This window comes from Euleptes europaea, chromosome 9 (genome assembly GCF_029931775.1).
Source record: "Euleptes europaea isolate rEulEur1 chromosome 9, rEulEur1.hap1, whole genome shotgun sequence".
Taxonomy (NCBI): domain Eukaryota; kingdom Metazoa; phylum Chordata; class Lepidosauria; order Squamata; family Sphaerodactylidae; genus Euleptes; species Euleptes europaea.
The window spans coordinates 26,250,488-26,276,305 of NC_079320.1; the positions used below are offsets into that span (position 1 = coordinate 26,250,488).

Genomic DNA, 25,818 nt, shown 5'->3' on the forward strand with positions numbered 1-25,818 from the left:
CAACCCTAAAAATGGATGTCTTGGGGACATGGTATCATCTAACCTGGCCCTTTGTTTGTTTTCTGCAACAGGCTAATATGGCAACTCCTTTAGAATGTTCTTGGAATGTGAATTATAATTTTGTATCCAGGGCCATGTCATCTCATACTGAGCGATAAATTTTGATCATCCAAGGCACTTCTCCAGCCTTCACACATTTTATGTCAGTACATTCATGTCTGTATCTATCCAGTTTCATTTCTTAAATTCGCAGTAACTCTTAAGAAACCACTTGTTTCTTAAATTGACAGTAACTCTTCCCTTTCTTCTTTGATCTCTTGTTTTTTAACCAAGGCTTGAATCTTGATTTTTCCATTCTGCCTTTCCCAAGAAAGCTCCATTAGTCACATAATTGCTCCAGACTTTATCTCCTCCTTCTCTCAAACCCTACTTATGAAATATTCCATGTTAAAAATATCACACTTTTTGAAGCAATATTGGCACATTTTTCCAATTATTTACACTCAAAGCTCTTTGTACAACCATTTTTGTGAGTATTATCACAGGTCGGCAAATCACATCTAATATTTCTTTCAGGCTTATTAAGAAGAGCAGCTGTAGCTCTCAAATCAATGACTTTTCATTAGCTTTTATGCTCCCCTTTTACTTCTGACTCAAGAGCAGTGTAAAGGGGGCCTATAACGGCAGCAGCTGTCTTTGAAGTTTGCTTTAACTATTGTTAGGCTTTCATTTTTAACAATGTGATTTTACTGTGTAGTTAACTGAAGTAATTTCTTGTGCTGGTAAATGTTCCTAAAGCAAATTTGAATGTACTGGGTCTTTAACAGAAAACAAATTAATTTCCTTTGTTAATAATGACATGTGTTTATGACAAGTGAACAGAACAGCTTTGAGGGCTACTGAAATATTATGTCTGAATCGCATTGGCTGTAGTCCTTTTTCATGTCAATTTAACCATTTTTGCTATAGCTACATAAAAATATTTTGATTTGACTACAAATTAATTTGAAGTTGTATGCCAAAGATTACAATGCCTTCCCCTAGAACATTTTCTTCTCTTTAATTTATTATTCTCTGAAACCAGTATGCATTTTGCTGGCTAGATAAGTAAAAGAATGAAGTCACTCATAAGTCAAACAAGCACATTTTCACAAAATTAATCAGATGCAGGAAGAAACACAAACTTACCAATCTCTCCTCTTCTTCCTCGCTTACCTCGTTTACCAGGAGGACCTGAAAAGCAAACATTTTCTGTTTTGTAATTGTTTCATTCAATTAAAATTCTTCTAATCATAACTGCCATTTAGCCAAAATAACAGCAAACAGGGTATTAAAAGGAGCAAGCAACATCTTCTCTTCTTCTAATATTTTCAGATATCAACCTCTCTGCCTGCAAAAGAATACCCAAAATGCTGGGAACGTTTGACAAAATCAACCGGTCTTGGGATTTTTTATTTGGGGGGGGGGGCGTTAAAAATGACTAGGAAAATTAAATTTGCCAGGAATTGTTCAATTCCTGAACTTAATAACTGGCTGTGTTCCAAGAGGGTATATGATAACTAGTTGAGAAGAAGGATGGTTGGGCATTCTGCATTTATTGCCAACATCTGGTATCATATGTTTTACAAATACCTGAATTTTCAGAAGATGAACAGATTGCTTTGCTAACTATCTAACAGGGCTTATATTTTGAATGGAGACCCAGCTACATTGGTTCTGCCGAAATTCAGTCAAGGACCTTTAATGTTTGCTACATTTCAGAAGTGCTTGAGGACAGTAGTACGGTCCAATTCCAAAAACTAAGACGTGTGCAAACTATGATTTAGTCTGGCATATTCAAAGTAAAGGGAGAGATAATTTATTTCTTGTGCAGAAGTATCTAAAGTGGTCTACGTTTTGTAAGATGCTGAATACTGGATCTTTACATGATCCAAAATAGGGATCTGCACCTCCATAAACACTGCTATGATTTTCTTGTTTATTTTCATCTTTTTTAAAAAGTAGTGGTAGTAAAGGGCAACATTGCATTACTGGTAGGTTTCAGGCAGATTTCCTTATATGGGAGTTACCATTAGGTGTCATAGAATCATAGAATTGGAAGGGACCACCAGGGTCATCTAGTCCAACCCCCTGCACAATGCAGGAAATTCCAAACTATCTCCCCCCCACACACACACACACAGCGACCCATACTCCATGCCCAGAAGATGAAAATTGTCATTGAAAAGGTTGATATATATTTGCCCTCCACTGATTGGGATGCTCTCTTTATATGTTTGCAGAAGAATCTGATATCATGTTATAGGCCCTTTTAATTTATATGTAATGGAATCTCAGGATTAAGATTCTGTTTAATTATAGATCTACACTCCTCCTTAGACTACGAGAAGAATCCTTACAGAGTAACTGGAAGAGGTCAGTTGATCAAGGATTGGAACAGCTAGGCTTCACTTCTGCTTTTTATTATCTATGGAGAATGAGAAAGTAGCGTTGGTATGGGTTAAATAGCAGCTATTAAAGTTAGATTTCAAAAGTACAAATCTGCGAACAAGAAGAGTGTGTTCTCTTTCCTTTAATGGATTAGGACCTCTGGTAAACCTCCAAGTATACTCAAGATCTCTGACTATTCTTAGATACTGGAATATTTTTGGGCTACCAGATTAAATGCTGTACCATCACCTGAACTAAAAGGGCACTTTGCTGGAGCCCCTTTTCCAGAATGTTGGTGCTTTTTTAACACAGGGAAGAATAGGTACATTGGCTCCCTTAGTCCTTGAATGTCCTTTATTTGGTGAAGACAGAGATGTATAACCCCGTTGTTAGAGAAGGATGAGTTTATGAGCAATGATCAAAGTTTTTCCTTTCTTCTGTGGGATAAGGATCCGAATGTTACTAAATCCTTGGCCTCTTATCTTTTAGTAATTCAGCCCAAAAGAAAAAATTAGGATGAATTTAGAATGGAAAGGGGAGATTATAATGTATACATGTATATGTGTGTGTATATATGTATATTAGTGTGGTTAGACTTAAGGCTTTGGCCGATAAAGCTGTGTTGTTAAAGGAAAGGAAGGAAAGGAATCTCATGTGTTGGGGAGGGATTTGGCTCAGTGGTAGAGCATCTGCTTGGCATTCAGAAGGTCCCAGGCTCAATCCCCAGCATCTCCAGTTAAAGGGACTAGGCAGGTAGGTGATGTGAAAGACCCCTGCCTGAGACCCTGGAGAGCCACTGCTGGTCTGAGTAGACAATACTGACTTTGATGGACCAAGGGTCTGATTCAGTATAAGGCCGCTTCATGTGTTCATGTGTCAGATATGTACAATGACTGTCCATTCAGGAGTCCCGGATTGGGGTAATTGCATTGCACACACTGGACCAACGTAAAACTTGTGTTCAGTATAGTCAGCAAATTCTTTTCCTAGTTAATATTTTACCAGTAAGAAGCTCTTAAGAGAAATGTGCTTGCTTAACATGTCATATTCAATTTTCAAGTCTGTAAAAAGAATGTAACTTGTCCTCAGTGGAACAAACTAGTGTCATAAAGATTAATGACACCAAATAATACACAGTAAGGTAAGCCTGCTCACAGTAGCTAAGCTCAATGGCTAACCAATTTTTAAACATTTTAAACAGAATCTTGAATCTTGCTGAGAGTTTCCTTACTGCAGTAGAGAGATATTTTAAACAATCTGTTAGTGATAGAAAGTATGTATTAATCTAATTCAAGAAAGCATATCTATTAATTCAGATTTTTATCCCTCACTATCCTAAACGCTCCTATAAAGTTACACTATATTTAAAACTAAGCTTTGAATATAATCCCAAAACACATCAAACAGCTAATATCCCAGTATTTTTATTTATTTATTTGTTTATTTATTTATTTATTTGTGCACCACTTCTAAACTGAGCTCTCAGCCATGCCTGGTTAATGCCAGCCTAATTGTGTCACTACAAGACAGCACATACAGGAATTTCTTTATGATATAGCAATTTTAAGGAGGTCATCTTACATTCAGGGCTGTCTTCCTTTTGAGTAAATACACTATGAAAAGAAAATGTTTGAGCTAAATGTCAATAATAAGGATGATTTTCTGGTTGCATAAAATGTGGTTCACAGTTGAATATATTCCCCAGTCTTTTCTAGGATTAGAAGATGGGGTACAGAAAATTACAGGCGATGTGTTCTGGGTCAATTAGTAGAAAAAGAGCATTAAACGTAGCATTATTATTAAAAATAGCATTATTAAGCACACAGAGGAACCAAGCCTGTTGAGGAAAAATCAGCATAACTTCTGCAAAAAGGAACTCCTTCCTCATTGGTTTTCTGGGGTGAGCAGTGTAATGGCTAGTTTGTGGATGATACCAAATTGTTCAGGATGGCAAAAACAAAAGTCGATTGTGAAGAGCTTCAAGAGGATCTCTCAAAACTGAGTGAGCAGGCAACAACATGGCAAACGAAGGTCAGTGTAGGTAAGCGCCAGGTAATACTGACTGGAACAAAAATTCTAACTTAAAATATATGCCGATGGAGTCTGAATTGGCAGAGACGGAGAAGGAAAGAGGCCTTGGGGTTATAGTGGGGTGTTCGACTCACTGCATGGCAGTGGTGAAAAAGACAAACTCTATGCTGGGAATTATTAGGAAAGAGTCTGAAAATAAAATGGCCAATATTGTAATGCCCTTGTATACATACATACATACATAGCACAGCCTCATTTGGAATACCATGCATACTTCTGCTCAACCTTATCTCCACACACACAAAAAAAAGATACTGCAGAGCTGGAAAAAGTGCAGAAGATGGCAACCATGGGGTTGGAGCACTCTTTCCTATGAGGAAAGGATAAAGAGTTGGGACTTCTCAGTTTATTCTACTCCCCCCACCACAAACACCCCCAGAGAGACATAATAGAAATTTTAAATTATTAATGGGGTGGAGAAAGTTGTTTAGAATTAGAAAGTGAAACCTTCAGTAAATTAGACAAAGAACATAATGGCAGTTACTTCTGACTTAAATGACCTTTTTAAAAAAGCATTCTAGTACTTAATTCAGTATAATATTACACTTTTTAAAGTAAATGATTACACTGCACTTGTTTAACTCTCCCCCACTGAAATCAGCAGGAGTAGCCAAATCACTCCCAAACTATTATAATTTTGTTTATCTGTAAACTCATCATTAAAAGGGGAAGCTAATAAGAGACTTTAATAGGTGGGTTCAGCAAACAAATATAAAAGTAGAGAATATAAAACATGAGAACATTTGTTCTCCGCCTTTAAAAATTACAGCCCTGTTTCGGTGTCATGCATATAACATCCACTTCCATATTTCAGAGTTTCCTTCCAAATCTAGTGAAATAAAACATCATGAATACTCAGCACACATGGAAATGGGTCATATGCATGTATTCTGTCTTCCACTGATTGGACGGGTACTTACAAACTGCTGTTTAAAAAACTCACATTAGGTGGAGATGGGAAACTTTTCCAGTTAGTGAACACTGAAAGCTCACACAGTCATCTTGGCAAACACAGAAAAGCTGCTGTCACCTACTTGACAGACATGGCTGAAAGACAGCTGAAATAAGCAGCCAGAGTCATTCTATACTAGCATGGAATGAACCCTTCTCATAATTTCATTTTGCCATTCCATTGTATTACTTCTATGCCATAGCAAATGGTTTCCTTATCAAGACACAAAAACATGCGGTAGAGAAAGAGCACTAACAATCTCATTTACACTGCCACAAACATTTGCCTAATTTATTCACATGGGTAATAAGGTACACAGGGGAGATTTTACCCTATACCATTAATGAAAATTGCATTATCTGAAATAAATGAAATGAATAAATAAGAAACTCTTTCACGATTCTCTAAGAGTAAAATCCCAAGCACACGTACATGGAAGCAAATTCTGTTCAAATTAATTGGTTTTACTTTCAAGCTATTCAGTTTAGAACGGTGGAAGAAATTCGTACGCCACCAAACTGCCTAAATTAGTGGAAGTATTTGGGCTTTGCTATGACTTTCACAATGTGGAGCAAATTGAGGTTAACTGCTGCTAGAGTGAGATGCGTAATATATAGATAGCTCAACACAAATCCTATAATCCCATGTCATGTGTAAAAATGGTACTTATGCATCACTTAGTTATGCCAGAATGTGGAAGGGAACATGTATTCATAAGCATACTTGAATGTGCATCACATCGAAAGTAAAGCAGTGCATATAACTACTGTCTGCAATTGGATGTATATTGACACCATTTATGATCCAGCCACTGATGAAAATGTGCCCACAAGTCTCATGAGGATGACCTGATCTATACCAGGACAAGGATGTTAGCAGCACTTCTGTTTCTGCCTCAGCCCAAACTCTGCTGAGGACCAAATCCCACATGACAATGGAATTCATGGATCCACAGGTATGGATTTTAGCTACAAAAATGGCCCTTGAAAAAGAATGATAAGCGAGCCGGAGATGTGTGTGGATGAGGGCTGTGGCACTGAAACTCCTCCATCTGTGCAGTTTACTTTAAGTCTTGGAAAGGAAGATAGTCAGAGACAGTGTTGGCACCATTTTTTAAGAGAAAGTATTTTTCTTAAAGAAGCCTAGCCATTTCTGATTGGAGAAATAGTGGGGGTCAAAGAGTTAAACCCTTGTTCTCACTTTCCCAGGGCCCCAATCTGCATCAAACCTAAATTTTGCCTAGGGGTTCATGATCAGATTATTAGCATCATAGCAGTTCGGCCCAACTTCTCACTTTGATGTTAGAAAGTATTTCAACTTGGAAAACCTTAGAGTTAATTCCATTATCCTTTATAAATTACTAAAAGTAACCTAGCATTTCTGTACCAGATAGTAAATGCATGATGGATTATCTGGAAGTTTCCATTTGCATTGCTGTGTGAAAACAGAAAACTATAAGAGCACATATACATAGTATTTCTCAATTAATTGTTGACTGTATTTTGACATCACAATTACAAATTTAAAGCAGGACATTTGCAGGGCAATCCTAAACAGAGTTAAGCCCTACTAAATCCATCTTCTTGGGAGAAAACCCCATTGAATAAAATAGGACTTACTTCCAAGCAGGGCAGTTTAGGATTGCTCCCTTATTTATTTACTGTGGCCAATATCTATTAACTAATGTCCATTACTTTGTAAAGCTAAAGTGTCTTGTTACAGCAAACCTGATATGCTGGCTTTATTTTTAAGCCAAGATTGACAAGACTTTTGTGACGACGGTGACAATTTAAAGTGGCCACTGAACTTAGTGGTTTTTCATTTCAGTAACAGTGAAATCCAATACTTTAAGATTAAAGGCGGCACTTGGTAAGTCAGGCACACTGGCACTACAGTAATCTCAGTCAAACCCACAGAGGCAGGCTATCCATTTAAATGTAAGAACGTCCCCTAGCCAGGCATATTGCTTTCAAAGTCTTGTGGAAGCATCCCCCCCTCCAATTTCTCTCATAATAAATATATCATTTGAAGAGGAGCTTAGTGACAGCTGCAGACCCAAGTCTGAAAAAAAAATCAGTGGCATTCATACAACCATTAATCCCTTGTTGCATAACAGCGGTGAGCGGAGTTGCACATTTGTTTGTAATAAACAAAAAGCTAAGACAGCGCTACATTCAAGTCCAGGAGCACCTTATAGCCCAACAAGATTTTGGGCTATATAAGGTGCTAAATAAACAAAAAGCTAAGACAGCGCCCGTAGCACCTTATAGCCCAACAAGATTTTGGGGTGTACCCTTTTGAGAGTCAAACTCTCGTTCGTCATATAGATGACAATATCAAAGAGGATTTTCCTACAAAGCTTATTTCGGTGCTCCTTCTAGGGAGTCATTAACAAAATTTAAGCCTTACACCACGGTCTGGGACCTTCATATCTTCGGGACTGCTTCTCTTGCATACCCCCGAAGAACACTGCTTTCAGCTGTGTCCCCGGCTCTAGGACTGTGCGGCTGTCCTCAACGAGAGCCAGGGCTTTTTTGGCCCCGGCCTGGTGGAATGCTCTGCCTAGTAATGTCAGACACCTGAAAGCATTCCGCAGGGCCTGTAAGAAAGAGCTATTCCACCAGGCCTACAGTTGAGGACAGCTACAGGTGATATTAATGCTGGCCTCTCTACTCCCCCCACTCCGGGGCTGCTGGGGAGATCAATGCAAAAACGTTGGCTGGAGCACCCGCTCAGTAGTTGCAGGGCTCACCCGTGCCTTGCGCTACCGGGACAGAAGGCGCTTTCTCCGCCTTTTGGGGCGGGGAAGCTGTTTAAATTAAAAGTTTGCCGCCTTTTTCTTTTGTTTTGTCCCCGGGCAGGGTTCCGCAGCTGGGCGGCAGGGAGTCCAGGGGCGGGGCAGCTTTGAAGGGCTCCGCGCTGCCTGCAGGCAGCCCGGAGCCCTTCAAAGCCGGGCGGGGAGTCGCGTGCCCACAGAGAGGGCTCGGCGTGCCAGACTTGGCACGCGTGCCATAGGTTCGCCATCACGGTCATAGGGGGTGGACTGCCGATTCGGTTCGATTTGGTTTCAGCCCCTATTGTGTCGCAGCGGGCTTTGTGTAAATTGGCGTTCATCTGTTTTAATAATCTGTGAGATGGTATTTATGGTTTTAGATGTTTTTATTATATGGTTATGTGTGGTTTTAATGTCGTTACCCACCCTGAGCCTGGCCTTTTCGCTAGGGCGGGAGGGGTAGAAATTAAATAAATAAATATGAAAACCAACTGTGATTAGGTCATTCACATTTTCTGTAAGACAAATACAAGCAACACCTACAGAACAACCAGTTAACCGGAAGAAGACACACACACATTTCAAACCTGGACCTCCAAGATCCTAGTCTGACACTCTAACCACTACACCAGACTGGTTCTCAGTTTTCCCTCCCCCTGGCAGCCTCTCCTTGGGAAGGTCTGGCCAAATTGCACAAGTCATGCAGTAGCAAGTCACTCAGCTAAATTGTGCAATGGCTCCCACTGGGCCCAGCCAACTCACGCAAGCTGTGTGGCTGCCGCTAGGATCAAGTGAGTAGCAGGGTATCATATCATCCAGAAGCCACTGTTAGGGTGAGTCACATCAATTGCATAATTGTAAGTCACCTAGGTGAGTAATGTAGTAGCAGCAGTCACATAGTAGCAAGTCAGTCAGTGGTTGCTACCAGACCTGGCCCCAAGGAGTCCTCCTTTCAGGGCCAGGGGGGAGGAGAATGGGGTGGACTGGGAGGCCAATGGAAAGAGCCGTTTCCCCTCCCTCTTGCCTTTTACTAACAGAAACAAGGCTTGAAGACTGGCAATAACATTGTGGATGCCTAGCAGCCATTGTGGTGTAGTGGACGCCTAGTGTTGGACTGGAGATCCCGGTTCAAATGCCACTCTGCCATTGAAGCTTGTTGAGTGACCTTGGGCCAGTCACGTACTCTCTGCCTAATTTACCACACAGGGTTGTTGTGAGGATAAAATTGAGAACTGGAGAATGATGTAAGCCGCTTTTGGTCCCCACTAGGGAGAAACACAGGGAATAAATGAAGTAAAAGAAAGCCCCCACAACAACTACTGAGATCTTAGAGATCTTCCATTTCTTAAAGGTATGGGTGCTGCTTCTATTATTTTGGAGGGGGTTAACACCCGCATGTACGATTTTTTTTAAAAGCTTTTGCGTTTTTCTGCAAGCTAGGAGGGTTTCTTGGGTTTGCAGAAAGATATGTCATTCATGGCCCCAATCTCTGGAATTAAGGATCCAAATTTCTGCCCATGTTGAGAATTAGATATAATAACGGTGACCTATGAGACTCACGGGGAGTATCCTATCCTCCTCTTCATAGCTCACTTGCCACTGCACCTTTGGGCTCCTACTCCCTCCCCCCCCAAAGGGGTCTGCAAGAAACTCAAGGAGGAGGGAGAATCTTACACACACCCTCCCCCTCACTGTGCTTTCTGGCCTTTCTCCCAACCACTCTCCCTACTCACCCACATGCCCCTACCTACCCCAAGACATGGTGGCCATTTGTCAGGACAGCTTTAAGAAAAGATTAATTGGATTCATGGAGGATAGGTCTATTTAGCCCTGGTAGGTAAATGGTACACTATCCATGCAATCCTGAAGGGGGCTTGCGCCGGTGCTGAAGGGAACATTCCCGGGGATGGAGCTGCCTTTAGGCAGCTTACAAAGCACTTCCAGCAAAAAGGCAGGCGTAGCCCCATGAAACTCTATGGAGAGTTTCATGGTTTTCTTTAAAATACTATTTTCGGCTTGCTGTGCCCGGCAGCAATCCGATCAGGGGGCAGTTTGGCTGCACCGTTCCCAGGTGCATCACAACTACCTCCCCCTTCAGGATTGCTCTGCCCACCTCTGAAAACCAGTTGTGAGATGGCAAAGAGCAAGGCAGAACTATTGTGTTTATGTACTGCTTTTAGGTTTTGCGAAGCATATACCTGTCCAATGTGAGAAAGGTTGCTGGGCTGGAGGACCTTGGGTCTTATCCAGCCGGCTCCATTTTATATTCTTGTTCAAAATATAGGATGAAAGATCTGATGCATTCAGCTGCTTGCCACTTGTCAGCTATATGTTTGGTAGCTTGCCATACATCCAGCGTAGAACGTTTTGACAGTCGTCTTTCCACATGTTGAACTTTAAGACCTTAATCCACTCAGTTATTTCCTTTGCAAAAGCGGAACCTGCACCCTTCTCTTTTATCAAGGTCCCTACTGTAACATAATGAGGATTTCAAAATAATGAACTGGTCATCATTTTATGCACAATAATTTCTGACATTTCCACTAAAGGGGCCAGGCTAGACAAACCAAACAAAGTAAAAGTACAAAGGAAAACTGAGCTAAGTACAAATGATGCATCAAGTGGATGCAACGAAACTATGAGTGGATTCAAATTCCTGTGGGGTATCTGCAGAATTTTTATTCACTCAAATTAATCTGAGAAAGGAGCTAATTTGATGTTAAATGTTCACATTTATGTTGTTAAGGATATTTGTTTGCTAACTCTACAGAACTCTGCCTGAGTTCGTTGCAACAATATCAATTATGGATTAAGGACCTCCAAAATGTTATATCATTACCAGCCCTGCTCAGGTCTTGCAAACTGTAGGCGGTGGCTCCCTTTATTCAGTCATTACATTACAGCCTGACACTCCTCCAGAATGTGAGTCACAGCAGCATTTATCCTACCTGCACTTCTAGGATAATGTGAAAAGGGTCTGTTTTTATTCATGCACCCACATGGGGTAAAAGTGACATTTTCACACATAATGATATATGCATTTTTCCCAAATACCGAGGAATGGCAGTTTAAAGCAAGATAGAACTATAAATATTGGAAAACTATATATATATATATATAAAGGACAGATGATTGGGGGTGTGTGCTCATCCCATTTTTAGTCTATATATACTTAGAAAATGTATAAATGTACAAATTAGCTGCCATTCTTGTATACTCACAGCAGAAAATAAATCTTGACAATGAATAATCCAATGAAGGCTACATATAAATATTAAACATGGCCAGATATAGATCAGAAGACAGTAAAATGTTGTTATTAATTATTTTTTTCAGAACAATGGCCACCTATTGATATATGCAGTTGTCTAGTCAGGTGTGTTATGAATGAAACCATCTCAAAACGGAACTTGGAGGAATCCCCTGAGTGTTTTAAAAAGTATATAATCATCAGCTGCGTTGAAAGCTGTACTATGATTAAGTGCTTTAGGATGCAGATAGATGGGTAGACAAAACATGTAAATGTAAGGTCATCACAAGAGGAATCTACATTCTCTAGAGTTTTTGCAACCAAGTATGAAACTTGTAATAAATTTAGGGTATTCTGATTGAGCCTAGTACAGAGATTTATGCATCACCCATTGTAGTGTTATTAGAAATAGAAGGGAAAGGTATGGAAGAGCATTGCTTGGATCTTGGTTGTTCCTGGAATGTCCTGGAAAAGGTCCAGATATCTTTTCTGTCTACTCAGTCATATAATCTTTATTCTATCTTTGTGCCAGGGATGATTTCAAGGACTGATAGTTATCCCCACTAATATTTACTACTACCGGTACTTCTTTTGTTACCAGAAAGAAATCACATTAAGTCACTTCCAGCTTCCACCCCAAGGCATTTATAAGAACTACTGCTGGTACAGATTCCCCAGTCAGGCCAATCCCTCCTATCTTGTTCTGCCCAGAAAGGATTAGATTAGGGGGCACAATGCAAAGATATTTATTGCAAGTGATCCCACCCCCACTGAATCAACCTTGGTGTAGTGGTTAAGAGCAGTGGTTTGGAGTGGTGGAGTCTGATCTGGAGAACCCACTCCTCCACATGAGAGGCGGAGGCTAATCTGGTGAACTGGATTTGTTTCCCCGCTCCTACACATGAAGCCAACTGGGTGTCCTTGGGCTAGTCACACTCTCAGCCCAACCTATCTCACAGGGTGTCTGTTGTGGGGAAGGGAAGGGAAGGTGACTGTAAGCCGGCTTGATTCTTCCTTAAGTGATAGAGAAAGTAGGCATATAAAAACCAATTCTTCTTTTTCTTCTTCTCTATTGCCACCCTAAGAAACTTTTCCTGGGAGTAAGCTTCACTGAATAGATCCAAGTAGGATTTTGAGTACAGCTGCTTAGGATTGCTCTCTAACCATCCTAAGCAGAGTTTTAGCCTTCTTATTCCAATGAAGACAATGGGCTTACAAGGACATTGGCACTGCACTGTAAAATACATTTTAAAATGTCAGTCAGATGATCATTGACAATTTTACGAGCTTTCAAAGAAAAGATACCTAAAGGGATAGCAAATACACCAAAAATTAGCAAAACTTTAACTCAGTTTTACAGAATATGACATGTAGGAAAACTCAGTAGCAAAGGGACTATTTTTCTAGCATTGCCTCCAAACTAGTCTGTACCATAGATACAGTATTGATGATGACAATTACATTGCAGAAGAATCACAATGTTCTTAGCTCAGTTCACATGTCATATGAAGCCAAGGCTTTATTAAACTAACCATAAGTATTGTGATTGTACAACATACAGGCCATTCCATCAACCATGGTTAATTAGGTTATATGAAGCATATCTGAAACTATGGTTTGAAGCTGGTTTGGTAACCATAGTTAACCTTAATTACTAGAGTTGCCAGGTACCTACTGTTAATAATAGATCTCTAACTCCAAACTCCTGTTCTCTGCTGCCGTTCCGGTAGCCAGCATGAGAAAAATAACATTTAAAAAAATCATTGTCACTGTCAGCCCATTCCTGAGGCTGGGGGTCGAATTGCCTTATGAGGCAATGTGACCCCTGTCAGCATCTGTGCCACTTGCGCCATACAAACTGGCACAGACGCTGGTGTGGGGCCACTTACACCAGCCCTCCTGGACTGTGGTGGCAGTGTGGCCCTCGCATGCTGGAACAGCCACCTGCCGGCGTTCTCCCAGCGCAAGTCCCTGTGCTGGAGTCCCAGGAGGTGTTCCCAGGGCATTCTGAGTGGTGGAGTTGCTTTTAGGCAGCTTCCAAACCCCTAATCTAACAGTCTTCACTACCCCTTTGCTCCCTAAACTAATGTACTTAATGTCTTCTGCAGTTCTTCTTGCAGCCACTCAAGGTATACTCAGCACCAGAAGAACTATATCTCCTCGTAATGTTATAACCCAATTTCTCCTTACTATTTTCTCATGAAAGGAAAGCACTTTCTTTCGTAGCAGTTCATAAAATAACCCTTTTTAAGAAAAAAAAATACAACCTTTAAAGAGAAACACCTAAATGAAAACTTTTAATATTAGAGAGTGTCACTAAAGATCATATTTCAGAGGTATTCTTCAATCATAACAATATGGTTTTTGCCATTCATCATAGATCAGCCCTTACAGCATTAAGTCCTTTCATTGCTACTCTGATTTTGTGAGGTGTTTTTTTTTAACCATTATACATATGGAAAAAGAGAAACAATGACTTTCTAAGGGCCTAATCTGTCAGAGGGTGAGTTCACATGTTTATCATTCAGTGATCGTAGCACAGGAATACCATTAATAGTGCTTAGAATGGTGTAGTGGTTAGAGTGTCAGACTACGATCTGGGAGACCCATGTTCACATCTCCACTTGCCATAGAAGCTTGCTGGGTGACCTTTGTTAGTCATATACTCTAACAGCCCATTCCTGAAAAGTCGCTATGCAGAGTCGGCCGGGAAGAGGCACAGCGGCGCCTGTTCCTAAGCCGATTTGCGCACGCCACAGGAACAAAAACCGTTTTGTGGCTTTTTTGTTTTCAATGGGGCCAGGCGGCCAAATAGCAGGCGCAGCACCACCATTCTCGACACTGGTGTAACCGGCTGGATCGAGATAGGCTGCCTGGCCGCCTCTGCGGGAGTGTGTGTTCTGCTTTTAAAGTTTAAAGTTGAGTCTGTGCGGCAGCTAGCGACGCGAGTCTCTCCGTTTGGGGTCCAGCCGAACGGTATTGGTCGGGGGGGGGGGCGACTTGCGTGAGTCTTCCTCCACTTGGGTCGTTTGCATAAGGGGGAGCATCCCTCCACCATGAGAAGAAGGAGCAGGGCAGAAAATACTAAATCTGGGGCTTTTTTTGCAGTCTGTTTTGCTGCTCGCTCAAAACTGTTTTTGCAAAATGTGACTTTTACAATGCATTTGGAAGTCACCTGCTCCTTTTTCCCTTTTTGCTGAGTTAATTAATAGCATATGCAATGCATAGGTAGAGTGCCTCTGCCTTGGAGTTTGCAAATTTTAATTGCACACTCCAAAGCCTTGGAGTTTGCAAATTTTAATTGCACACTCCAAAGGTCGTGTGTTGCTCCTTCTGCATAGCTAGCCTAGCGCACCTCTGTTCCTTTCCATGGTCGTTCGCGTGTTGCTTTGCATTGCAATGGTTAGCATGGGAGGTTTTGCCTTGGATTTGCCGCTCTCAAGATGCACAGGATCGCACCTGCTTGCAATCATTCCAGTGGATGGATGGGGGGGACCGCATATCTCGCCCCCCCAATCCAATTTTCACAAAACATGGGGGTTCTTGCAAGAAGGGTCACCTTAAGCTATGCTGAAAGTTTGGAACGTCTACCTCCAAAAATGCCCCCCCCCCGGAGCCATGGAAAGGAGCGAATGTTCTGTAAAATGGAATAGATGCATATTAAGGGGAGGACCCCTTTCAGGCCCCATATCTCGCCCCCCCTGCCCCAATCGTCACCAAACTTGGGGGTTCTTGCAAGAAGGGCCCTCTCAGGCTACGCTGAAAGTTTGGGACCTCAAACCCCAAAAATGCCCCCCCCCAGAGCTGTGGAAAGGCACGGATGTGCTGTAAAATGGAATAGATGCACATTAAGGAGGGGGGACCCCTTCCGGGTCTCATATCTCGGCCGCCCTGCCCCAATTGTCACCAAACTTGGGGGTTCTTGCAAGAAGGGCCCCCTGAAGCTACGCTGAAAGTTTGGGACCTCTAACCCCAAAAATGCCCCCCCCCGGAGCCGCGGAAAGGCGCGAATGTGTTTTTTATGGCTTATTCGGCCTAATATTTTTCCCGAACTCAAATCTCGCGCCGGATTCCATGGAACCGAAGCGGGGGAGTTCAGACTTCGGCATTTCCCGGATCAAAACAGGCCGGATTTTGCCAGATCGAAATTTTACTGATTTTTTTTCCCAACAGCCCTAGCGGGGCTCTCCCACCGGCAGGACAGGTCTCGTCGCCAGCATAAGTATGTGTAATCGCATGATTACATGCACTTACGCTGGCAGCGAGGTCACGCCACCTCCTAAGGACTTTCGGCCCATTTTTTCAGGAATGGGCTGTAAGCCTAATATCTTATAGGGTTATTGTGAGGTTAAAATGGAGAAGGGGATAATGTTGTAAACCTGTGGACCCATTGGGGAGAAAGGTAGGGCATAAATAAAGCAAATAAAAAAATAAAAATGGCCATGTGCTTGCACTATCAACTTTATACTGTGAGCCTCTCTCTGATCATGGCTGGCCTCACCATATTATGCCAACTTTTTTTGCTGCTGGAAGCCAGCCAGCCCTACCTCACATCTCGGGCAGAGATCAGTGGATTTCCCAAGTCAAACTGGAAACCAAGGGCCATGTGTTAGCCCCTGAACGAGCTATTGAGTGCTCAGCTCAAACATTCGTTGAGATTAGGGATGTGCCAAAAAAAATGGTAAAATTCAGATTCGGGTCTAATGGAACTGAACATTTTCAGGAATCCTGGATATTCCTGAACCCCCATATCGGAAATATCCTGGCTTACTGAAAAAACTTCAGTTTCATTAGACCCAAATCCAAATTTTGCCCCCCTCCCCTCATTTTCCCATCTTCTCACTTAACTCGAGTCCTGGAGTCCAGCAGCGGCAGTGGCTGCCTCCGATCCCCACGTGGAGCTGGGAAGCCAAGCCTAGCAAGCAGCTCTGCACGGACCACCACTTCTGAGTCCCATGTGGAGCCCAGAGGCGATGGGCTGGTATAGGTATTTTAATATAGGATTTCACTGTTTTAAATTTAGAATTTATTGTTAATTTTATTGCTTTAATATTGTTGATGTATTTTAAATGATGTCACCTCCCCTGAGCTTTGGCTGGGGAGAGTGGTCTACAAATCACAACAATAAACAAACAAAAATAAATAAATAAATAAATAAATAGGTCTACACACCAAGCCCAGCTTGCTGCTCTGTGCCGACTTCTGCTTCCGAGTCCCACGTGGGTGATGGAGCTCTGCACCAGCCTGGCCGGCTATCAGGTAAGTGAGGGAGGGGAGAGGGGATCCCCCAGTCTTTTTTTAAAAATGGCAGTGGGGTTGAAGCAACCTGAATCATGCTGAAAAAATTCAGCACGATTTCAGATCTGCTTTTCGGCTCCCTTTAAACTGCTGCCATTTTGAGGGGGCAAAAAAACCATGAAAAATAAACAATAGGTTATTTGGAGGGGGTTCAGTTTGGCTTTGCTGAATGCACACCCCTATTTGAGATGTGCGATGGATACCCATGCATTTTCTCATTACGTGAGGGACGTGGGTAAACACATATCATGGATGGGAGTGCATCGGTGGATAGGTTGTATACATTGCTATTTACCAATCAAAATGTTAGTATGACGTCTTCCAGTTTACATTTAAATGTAAACATTTGTATTCTGCAAGCAAAGGGGGGACTGGGTTTTCATGCATATAGTGCCTGAGCTAAGTTTCTTGGTAGAGATGTGCCTGGTAGTGCCAAAAAGGCGTGGAGTAGGTGAATAACCTGAACAATCTCCACAGTTTAGTGAGTCAAGATCTCTAAGGCTAGGGAGTCCATTACAGCACCACTTTAGGGGTAACTATGAAGAAAAGGTGCCCTGACCTGGATGGCCCATGCTAGCCTGATCTTATCAGCTCTCGGAAGCTAAGCAGGGTTGGATGGGAGACCACATAGAAAGTCAAGGATTGTTACACTAAGGCAGGCAAAGGCAAACCACCTTTGTTCATCTCTTGCCTCAAAAACCTTACAGGGTCACCATACATCAGCTGAGATTTGACGGCACTTTCCACCACCAAGAAGAAAAGTTATCAGGAATGTTACTTCTGTTGCCTGATCTCAATAGGAGCAAAGGATGGAAAGAAGCTTTGATAGCATCTTTTTGCCCTTGTCTGCCCTGCTGTCCCTAGAGATGATTTCAGGGATAGCTACATTCCTTATCATCAGATCTTCAATGAAGTTGTATTCTCATTAACCTTTACTTGGGTCTCTTGTCTCTCTCCCCACCAAGAAGAGAATCTTCACAAAGTGATTGTTCTAACCACATCAGTGCAGAATGGCTTGGTAAGGGTGAGATATTTCAAACCAGATGATAGCTTCTACTTGCAGGACTATGTATTGATTAAGTAAAATACTTTTCTGTTCTCGTTACAGGTGAAAAAACAAGGACTTGCCATCGAAAGGTCTCATCAGTTCTGTAACTTGCAATCACTGCTTACTGCTGATTTCTATTGCAGCACCAGTCCAGCAGGTGATTAATAAAACCATTTCACAAGTACAATGGATATAGCATTTCAAGACTATCCTCACAATTCCCCAAGAGAGTCAACACACTCTACTGAAGGTGTACCCTGGTACCTTTTTATGAGTGACAATCTATTCTAGTTGCACAGCATGCACTTACAACAGGTGTTGCTGAGCTCTCCCTAACACCTTTGAAGAGATGAATGGCCTACAGCTGATATATAAAGAACCCTCTGTCTACCACTTCTATACATCTGCTTCCATCCTTAGAAAAATATCTCATTGAGTATACCTTCTGTGACTCAAAATGGTCTTTTCTTCTCTTCAAGTGTTCATTTCTTTTCAGACATTGAAAACTTTCAAAGAATGAGTCAATGGATTCCTCAAGAGGCCTCTTCACCACAAGAAGCAGCTCTCCAGCTTAAGGACACAATTAAGCAGAAGATAGCAAGAGAATGAGCTGCTCCGAGGAAACTTTTAAAAGCAATGTCTGCATTAGGTAGTTGCCCGTACTCTCATTTCTTGATGGTTTCCATTTAAGTTCTCATATAATTCAACACAGAGCAAAATTATACATTCATTATATCTTTGGTTCTACCATGTTTTGGCCTTCATGCCTAGCAAAACACTCCAGCTATAATGAGACTGGAGGTACCACCTTTCCTTTGTCTCCTTCATTGTGCCTGCTTTGCATTGTAAATAATACCTATTTCCGGGGGTGGGGGGGGGAGAATAAAATGTAGTCATTATCAGCCTCTGAAGTCAAGTCATGCACAGCAGGGCAACAACGCATTAGCTCTTCATCTGTCATTTGCTCTTGATAAGAACTCTGTGAAAGTCGGGGAAGATTTGTATGCCAAACTTTTTCATACACGTTTTCAAGAAGGTCCTTGACATCTCCACTAGAATTTTGCCTGCATTACCATAATGTCAAGAAGATATTCAGTAACATAGGCTATTGGCACAGTATGTTTATTGTGCTAGACAGCAGGGGAAAAAGGACTCAAGAATAAGCTTATCAGACAGTGAGTAATGGAACACCTGCTGCCACCTATAGTCTTTCTGAATCCATGCTATACAGTTTCACCATTCACAGCAGTGGGGTGTGAGTAATGCTTTGAGGCCAAATATGGACTTGTCTGTCAACCACCCAATGCTTGAACAAAATGTCCCATGTACCGGACAGAGTTGTGATATTTCTTATAATGTTAAGGAAAATGGTTAGAGCCTTGTCCCCGAGCAATGGTTTTAGCAGTTCATGCTGTGGCATTATTCCTGCTTTCTATAAATGCCTTTCATTATATTAGTCCAACATACACTGAGTCAATATGGCTTACACAACCCCCACCCCCCCTTTCAGCATCCCTGACCATTAGATTTAGTGCAGGCAGAAATTAAGAACCAGAAGTTCAAACACAAAACACGATGGAAGATTAAAATGCTTCAAGGCATCCAGACATCAATTCCTCCCAGCTAATACCAGCATGATCAGATGCCATTCTCTGACCCACTCTGCACTAGCTGCTGTCCACCTACTCAAATAATAGTTTGCACAGGTGCACAGTCTCTGACACTCTCACTTCATCCCAATGGCAACAACAGAAGCTCTTCTTGTCTGTCAGCCACTGGATGATTATTTCAGTTGAACAGAAAAAGTCAAGACGTGCACAGGATCCAATAAAAGACAGGCAGCTTGCAAGCCCTGTGGCACAAAGTAATGAAAATCTGAGTAAGGCTAAGTCTCTCCAGATTCTATTAATGGAAGTGTTCTAATGTATAAAGCCCTGGACCAAATGAAGACCTTTTCTAGTTCTAGTCACAGTTGCAAACAATACACAAGACTTGTAGGCTTGCCAGCTCTGCTTTGGCAAATTTTTGGGTCACTGCCTGGAGGGTGGCGTTTCACAGGGATGTTACGCCCTTTCCATGTGATGCTTTAGGGGTTTCCCCAAACTCTAGAGTAAACACCATGTGATGTCAGTTCCAAACAATGTGCTAGGAATCCTTCCATTCTCTACCGTCTTTACCATAGGGATTGAGGGTAGAAGACAATGGATGGGTTATTAGTGTCATCCTAACTAGGGTTAAAGTCTTCTAAGACCTGGATGCTTAGACAGTACTGTATGACATGATTTATCCCAGTTCCACATCATTAGAGATTCATATGTTATTCAGAGAGTGTGAACACAGAGAAGAGGAGAGATCTATGGTTAAGTACATCTGAAAAATATTAAATTAGGCATTACTTGCTTTTACAGTGGAGCTACGATGGACTTGCAGCATCAGCCCTTCTTGAAATTGTGATTCATGAATTTAGTACACTTTAACCACAAACCCAGACTGATTTATAAAACTATGATGAGTAAAACCCTTAATTACAAGAGAGCAGTTAGAGAGCTTTTCAATTGACTTGGCCTCCACTGAGCAATAATACTGGCTTCCAAAAATTTACAAACTGTGCAGCAGATCTGATAATGCCATGGAGCTTTCTCCTATAACAATAATAACCCCATCGTTTGGTATAATGTACTTTTATATTTTTAATGATGTAACTGAAATCAATTGCCAGTCTTCAATAAAAGCACTCCTTTTTTGTACATATAAAGTAATTTGTGGTTTCTTGAACAAAATGACCCAAATGTTGTCATGTTTCTCCAAAACTTATATCTTTGCTAAACCTTTGAAAATATATTCATGAATGTTTTATGGGAGAATTTAATCTGTAAATAATTTCTTTGCTCACAGATTTGCTTTATTCTCATTTTCACGCTCTGTCTTTCCATAATTATCACTCCCCATTTAGAATATGATTTCTCACATTTATTAACTCAGCCAGAAGGCTCTTCTGTACAAGCCTAATTTAAATTGATGGCAATTCTTCAAGAATTCTGCCATTTATTTCAAAGGTGATCTTTGAAGAGGATTGTGCCCTACTGAGTTTACCTCTAATAGTCAGTATAGTTTACTTTAAGTAAATTAAATGAACATTTTTTTTCAATCATTACATGACAAACATGTTACCTTTTTGAGTGCTAAAAATATACTTGCTGCCTTTAAAAATAAAACCAACAGTTCATTTCAGATATTACTATTACGTCTAATTTATCCTTAAGTGCCATAAAGAAATACTGTTTTGCTTCTTCCATTTCAAACAGTAACATCTGGATTTGCAAGCCCAACTGAACATAAAGGGCATACATTCTGCCTGAAAGTTTATTTTTTCAACCAACGCCATCATTTAGACTTATGGGAATATCCTAACGTTGTGTGACAGCTAATGAAATCACTTTTTGGGTAAAGCATGCCCAGTGATGGATTGCTTTCCAAAAGTGAATTTGCCTGCTTTAAGTTCACTAAGGACAATGATAATGATGTCATTGCTTGAAGTTTACATATTATATATCTATAAATGTTGCCCAAGGAAAAGGAATGTAAATCCCTTTCACAACCCTAGTAACCAATTTTATTATGTTACCATTTCTAAACTTAAAATTGCTGTGGAAATATCACTCAGCTAGACTGCAATGTGCATCAACGGCTTACCAAGAAATTTATTGTGTCTAAAACCTTTTACCTCTGAAAGCAAGGCTTTAAACAACAAATCAGTTTATGACATACCACTACAACTCTGCACAACACTTTCTACCAACTTCACATGGCAGACGGAGCTCTTGAGATAATTCATGTTTAAATGTATTTCTTTCAGAGGAGCCCATTCTAATCCTACATCTCACTTCTTATCCTTAAAAAAGCTGGTGTGTGTATAGGAGGGTTGCCACCTCCAGGTTGTGAAATTCCTGGAGATTTGGTGGTGGAGCCAAGGGAGAGCCGAGTCTGGAGAAGGGAGGGAGCTCAGTAGGGATATGATGCCATAGAGTCCACCCTCTGAACTTGCCATTTTCTCCAGTAAAACTGGTCTCTGTAGACTGGAGATCAGTTATAACTCCAGGAGAACTCCAGGCCCCATCTGGAGGTTAGCAACCTCAGTGTGTATGTACAGCAAGAATCTGAAAGACCCATCTATGGTCAGAAATTCTTTTATGTGAAAAGCATACACAAACAACTAGTACACTATTCAAGATTTTGATTATTTTGAATATGCAGAGTGATTAATATACATTCAAGAATCAAACCACCAGTTCTCAGTATTTTATAAGCACAACATCTAAGTACAACATATAAGCACAACATCTAATAAGGTAAGTATTTTATAAGCACATCTGTATGTATGATATAACCGTGCCTACAAACCAATGCACCTATGTAAACATTAAAATGGATAATATTGATAAAAAATTAAAAAGTGATTCCAATTTTGAAAAAACACCTTTGTATCTGTGGTTATATTGTTTTGGAATTCCTTGTAAGTAATGTGGTGTCTGAAGTGCCAGTGGTTTGTGATTATGGAATGATCTATTTAAACTAATAAAAGATGAGCTTTGATAGCTTCTTCCAAGTCCTTCTTCAAGTTCAGAATGTCTTGGAAAAGTGTTCCCCTCCTTCTTTCCTTTTCCTATTCCCCACTTTCCTTGCCTTGTTGCTCCTCAGTAGCAAACTTGCAGTTTTCTGGAAGAAGAATGGTTGCAGCAGATCTCGTCCTGTCCTGGCTGGCCTATCCTGGGAAATGGCTGACATTATATACAATGCATTTATGGCTGCATGTAACTTTAGTCCACATTGCAGAAACAAGACTGGTATCACGGTGGGATACAGGCAACATATTACACCATTGCTTGAAGATTTTTGTTGGCTGCCAGTTAAATTCCAGTTCCAATTCCATGAGTGTAATTTTGACCTGTAAGCCTTTCATGCCCTACGAACAGGGTATATGAAAAGCTACTTGCTACCAGACACCCATGCCCGAAACAGAAGCACCCCAACTACAGAATGGACTTCCTATCTTGTTGAAGGCTTTCACAGTCAGAGTTCATTGATTCTTGTAGGTTATCCGGGCTGTGTGACCGTGGTCTTGGTATTTTCTTTCCTGACGTTTCGCCAGCAGCTGTGGCAGGCATCTTCAGAGGAGTAACACTGAAAAATACTGCAGACTTGGCCAACCTGAGAAATCAGCAGTGGCTGAATATGGACTGACACAAACAGGACACAGGGTCTTATTCCAAGACACTGAAAGACTGGCCAATTCTACCAACTATTTTGTCAGATTGCACAGAGAAGCCATTGAAATTCATAAACATCAGCACAACTTTAACAGAAAAGAAGAGAGTTTAAGAATGAATAAGGCTTGGCTTCCTGTCCTGAAAACCTCCAGACTAACAAAGACTACAGTCCACAATAGCCATGTGGATTAGCTTTGGATTTCACACATTAACAGATCACTTTAGGATACAATGGTTCCATATTAACATACCACACCCTCATTAGCACATTATCTTGATACTTACAGGACAATGATTAACACATTACCTTTGATACTTTTTGCAGGACAATGATTCAGCTCAAACCTAACCCCTTTCTGAATATATATTACTCTTCCTACACACTTGACACTGAGAGACACTGTCCTTCAGTGTTACTCCTCTGAAGATGCCTGCCACAGCTGCTGGCGAAACGTCAGGAAAGAAAATACCAAGACCACGGTCACACAGCCCAGATAACTTACAAGAACCAATGACTTCCTATCTCCCTGTGTTTAGAGACATCATTGGATTTATTTTTGTTTTGTACCAGGCCTAGACATATTTTGGTTATTTCTCTCCTATGGTAGGCTTATCTGTTTTATTTAGCTTTTATTGTAACGTTGCTGTTAGTGTTCAGGTGCTTTCCAAACAATTTATATAATTTTATAAATTCGATACTTTTATGTTACCAGTTTATTTTTATTGTTTGTGTTTTATGCTCTGTATTGTGAACCACCTTGGGCACATATTTGTGGATAGGAGCTGTCTTTTAATAAATAAATAAATAAATTCATATAGGCAGGTGAGAATTCCAAGCCCCCAATACTTGCATTCTGAACCAAGGAATATGAGTTCCAGCAATACTGCTAGTATTCCTGTTGCCTAAATAAAGTAGGGTTGCCAACCTCCAGGTACTAGCTGGAGATTTCCTGCTATTACAACTGATCTCCAGCTAATAGAGATCAGTTCACCTGGAGAAAATGACTGCTTTGACAATTGGACTCTATGGCATTGAAGCCCCTCCCCAAGCCCCGCCCTCCTCAGGCTCCACCCCAAAAACCTCCCGCTGGTGATGAAGAGGGATCTGGCAACCCTAACATAAAGGCTTTTTAGCTCACCCAAAGATTAATGTGGAAGTTAGTGAGGTTGTTTCAATTATTCTAACTATTCTCTTTGTATTACATTGCCTACACATGTTATGCATGCATGTAGGATAGCTAGGGTTGCTAGGCTCTGGGCGGTGGCTGGTGATCTCCTGGGATTACAACTGATCTCCAGGCAACATAGATCAGTTCACCTAGAGAAAATGTCAGCTTTGGAAGATAGACTCTATGACATTATACCCCACTGAAGTCCCTCTCCTCCCCAAACCCCGCCCCCTCAGGCCCCACCCTCAAATCTCCAGGTATTTCCCAGTCCAGAGCTAGCAACCCTAAGGGTAGCCATGGTAGATATTTCCTATATTACATAGCCAGAATAATTAAGGTTGGCCCTGCAGTGCCCCAAAACAGCTGATGTGGGGGGAAAGCTGCATAGTTTGGCTCCTCTTACTTACTTATCCCCTGATAAGTAGCTCTATTTTACAGCATATCCGTTGCAATCGTTTTTCTTCCAAGAAAGCCTGAACTTGCTACTGAGCAGTAATAAGGCTATGTTTCTGGAAGACAGAAAGCACAGGAGAGGAGTTACAGTTATTCGCAGAGAACAATTTCCAGAACAAATTATAATCTTGTGTGAAGACCGCCTGCGGCATCCAGCACAGGGCTCTGATCAAGAATGGATGATTGCCACATTAAATTCCACTGCACCGTGTAATTTATCTGCTTTTCTGCCTTCTCAAGCCATTATCAAAAGGTTATCAAAATTCCAATGTGGATTCCTTTCACCTCTCCCCTTGATTCCTAATGCCTTTTAATACAATTCACGCCTATGCCCTAGACTGAAACATTTGAACACTTCTTATTATAAGCACCCAAACCCAGAGAACCAAATTGCCATTTCACGTTCAGCTAAGGTGACCTCTTCAAATCCCTAACCTCAGTCAAGGTGCTTTTGTTCTTATGAGGCAAAATTTTAGCTCACCAGGGCCATGTCCGCACTGCGCGTTTGCAGCTCCAATTTCCGCGGGCTTTCCTTGCATGTTCCCACTTCATCTCACCCGAAGGATTCCGAGGACGTCTCCAGAGCACAATTTCTCCGCGTTAAGCGCATCCGCTTATATGGCGAATTAATAAAATAAAACGTCTTCCACTCCCGGTGCCTTAAAGCGGGAACATGCAATGTGTGTTCAATCCACTTTCTGCTGCCAGCCAACCCCCGCACTCCCCCCCCCCCGCCTCCCTTACTAACGCTGGACCAATCGCCATCCTTGCTTGGACTGCCGACTGGGCATGCGTGGGAGCGTGCCGGTCTTCGGGCTTATCAAATGCAGCGGAGAAAGGCGGCGTGGTGGGAACAGAAATTTACAGTCATTTTGGATACTTGTGTACTGGACGCGTGTAAATTGCGAGGTAAGTTGCTAGTGCGTTCACGGGCCAGGAAATGAAAGCATTCACATAAATTAAGCAGATTGGGACTCATTGCAGTTGCTGTAGGCTGAGATGGGTGAAGATTACAGGAACCCACTATTTACTTTGCTGATAGCTTAGGTAATACATACAAATAAATCTAACCAAACCATGTATTTGA

At 41.4% G+C, this 25,818-nt stretch overlaps 1 protein-coding gene across 1 annotated transcript in view; it reads right to left on the minus strand.

Annotated features, from left to right (window-relative positions):
• Positions 1–25,818, minus strand: part of COL25A1 (collagen type XXV alpha 1 chain) — a 344,124-nt gene that overhangs the window by 169,796 nt on the left and 148,510 nt on the right. The window contains exon 2 of the mRNA XM_056855865.1: positions 1,181–1,233. Within this exon, the coding sequence (XP_056711843.1) occupies positions 1,181–1,233 (53 nt within the window). The remainder of the gene's footprint in view (positions 1–1,180; positions 1,234–25,818) is intronic.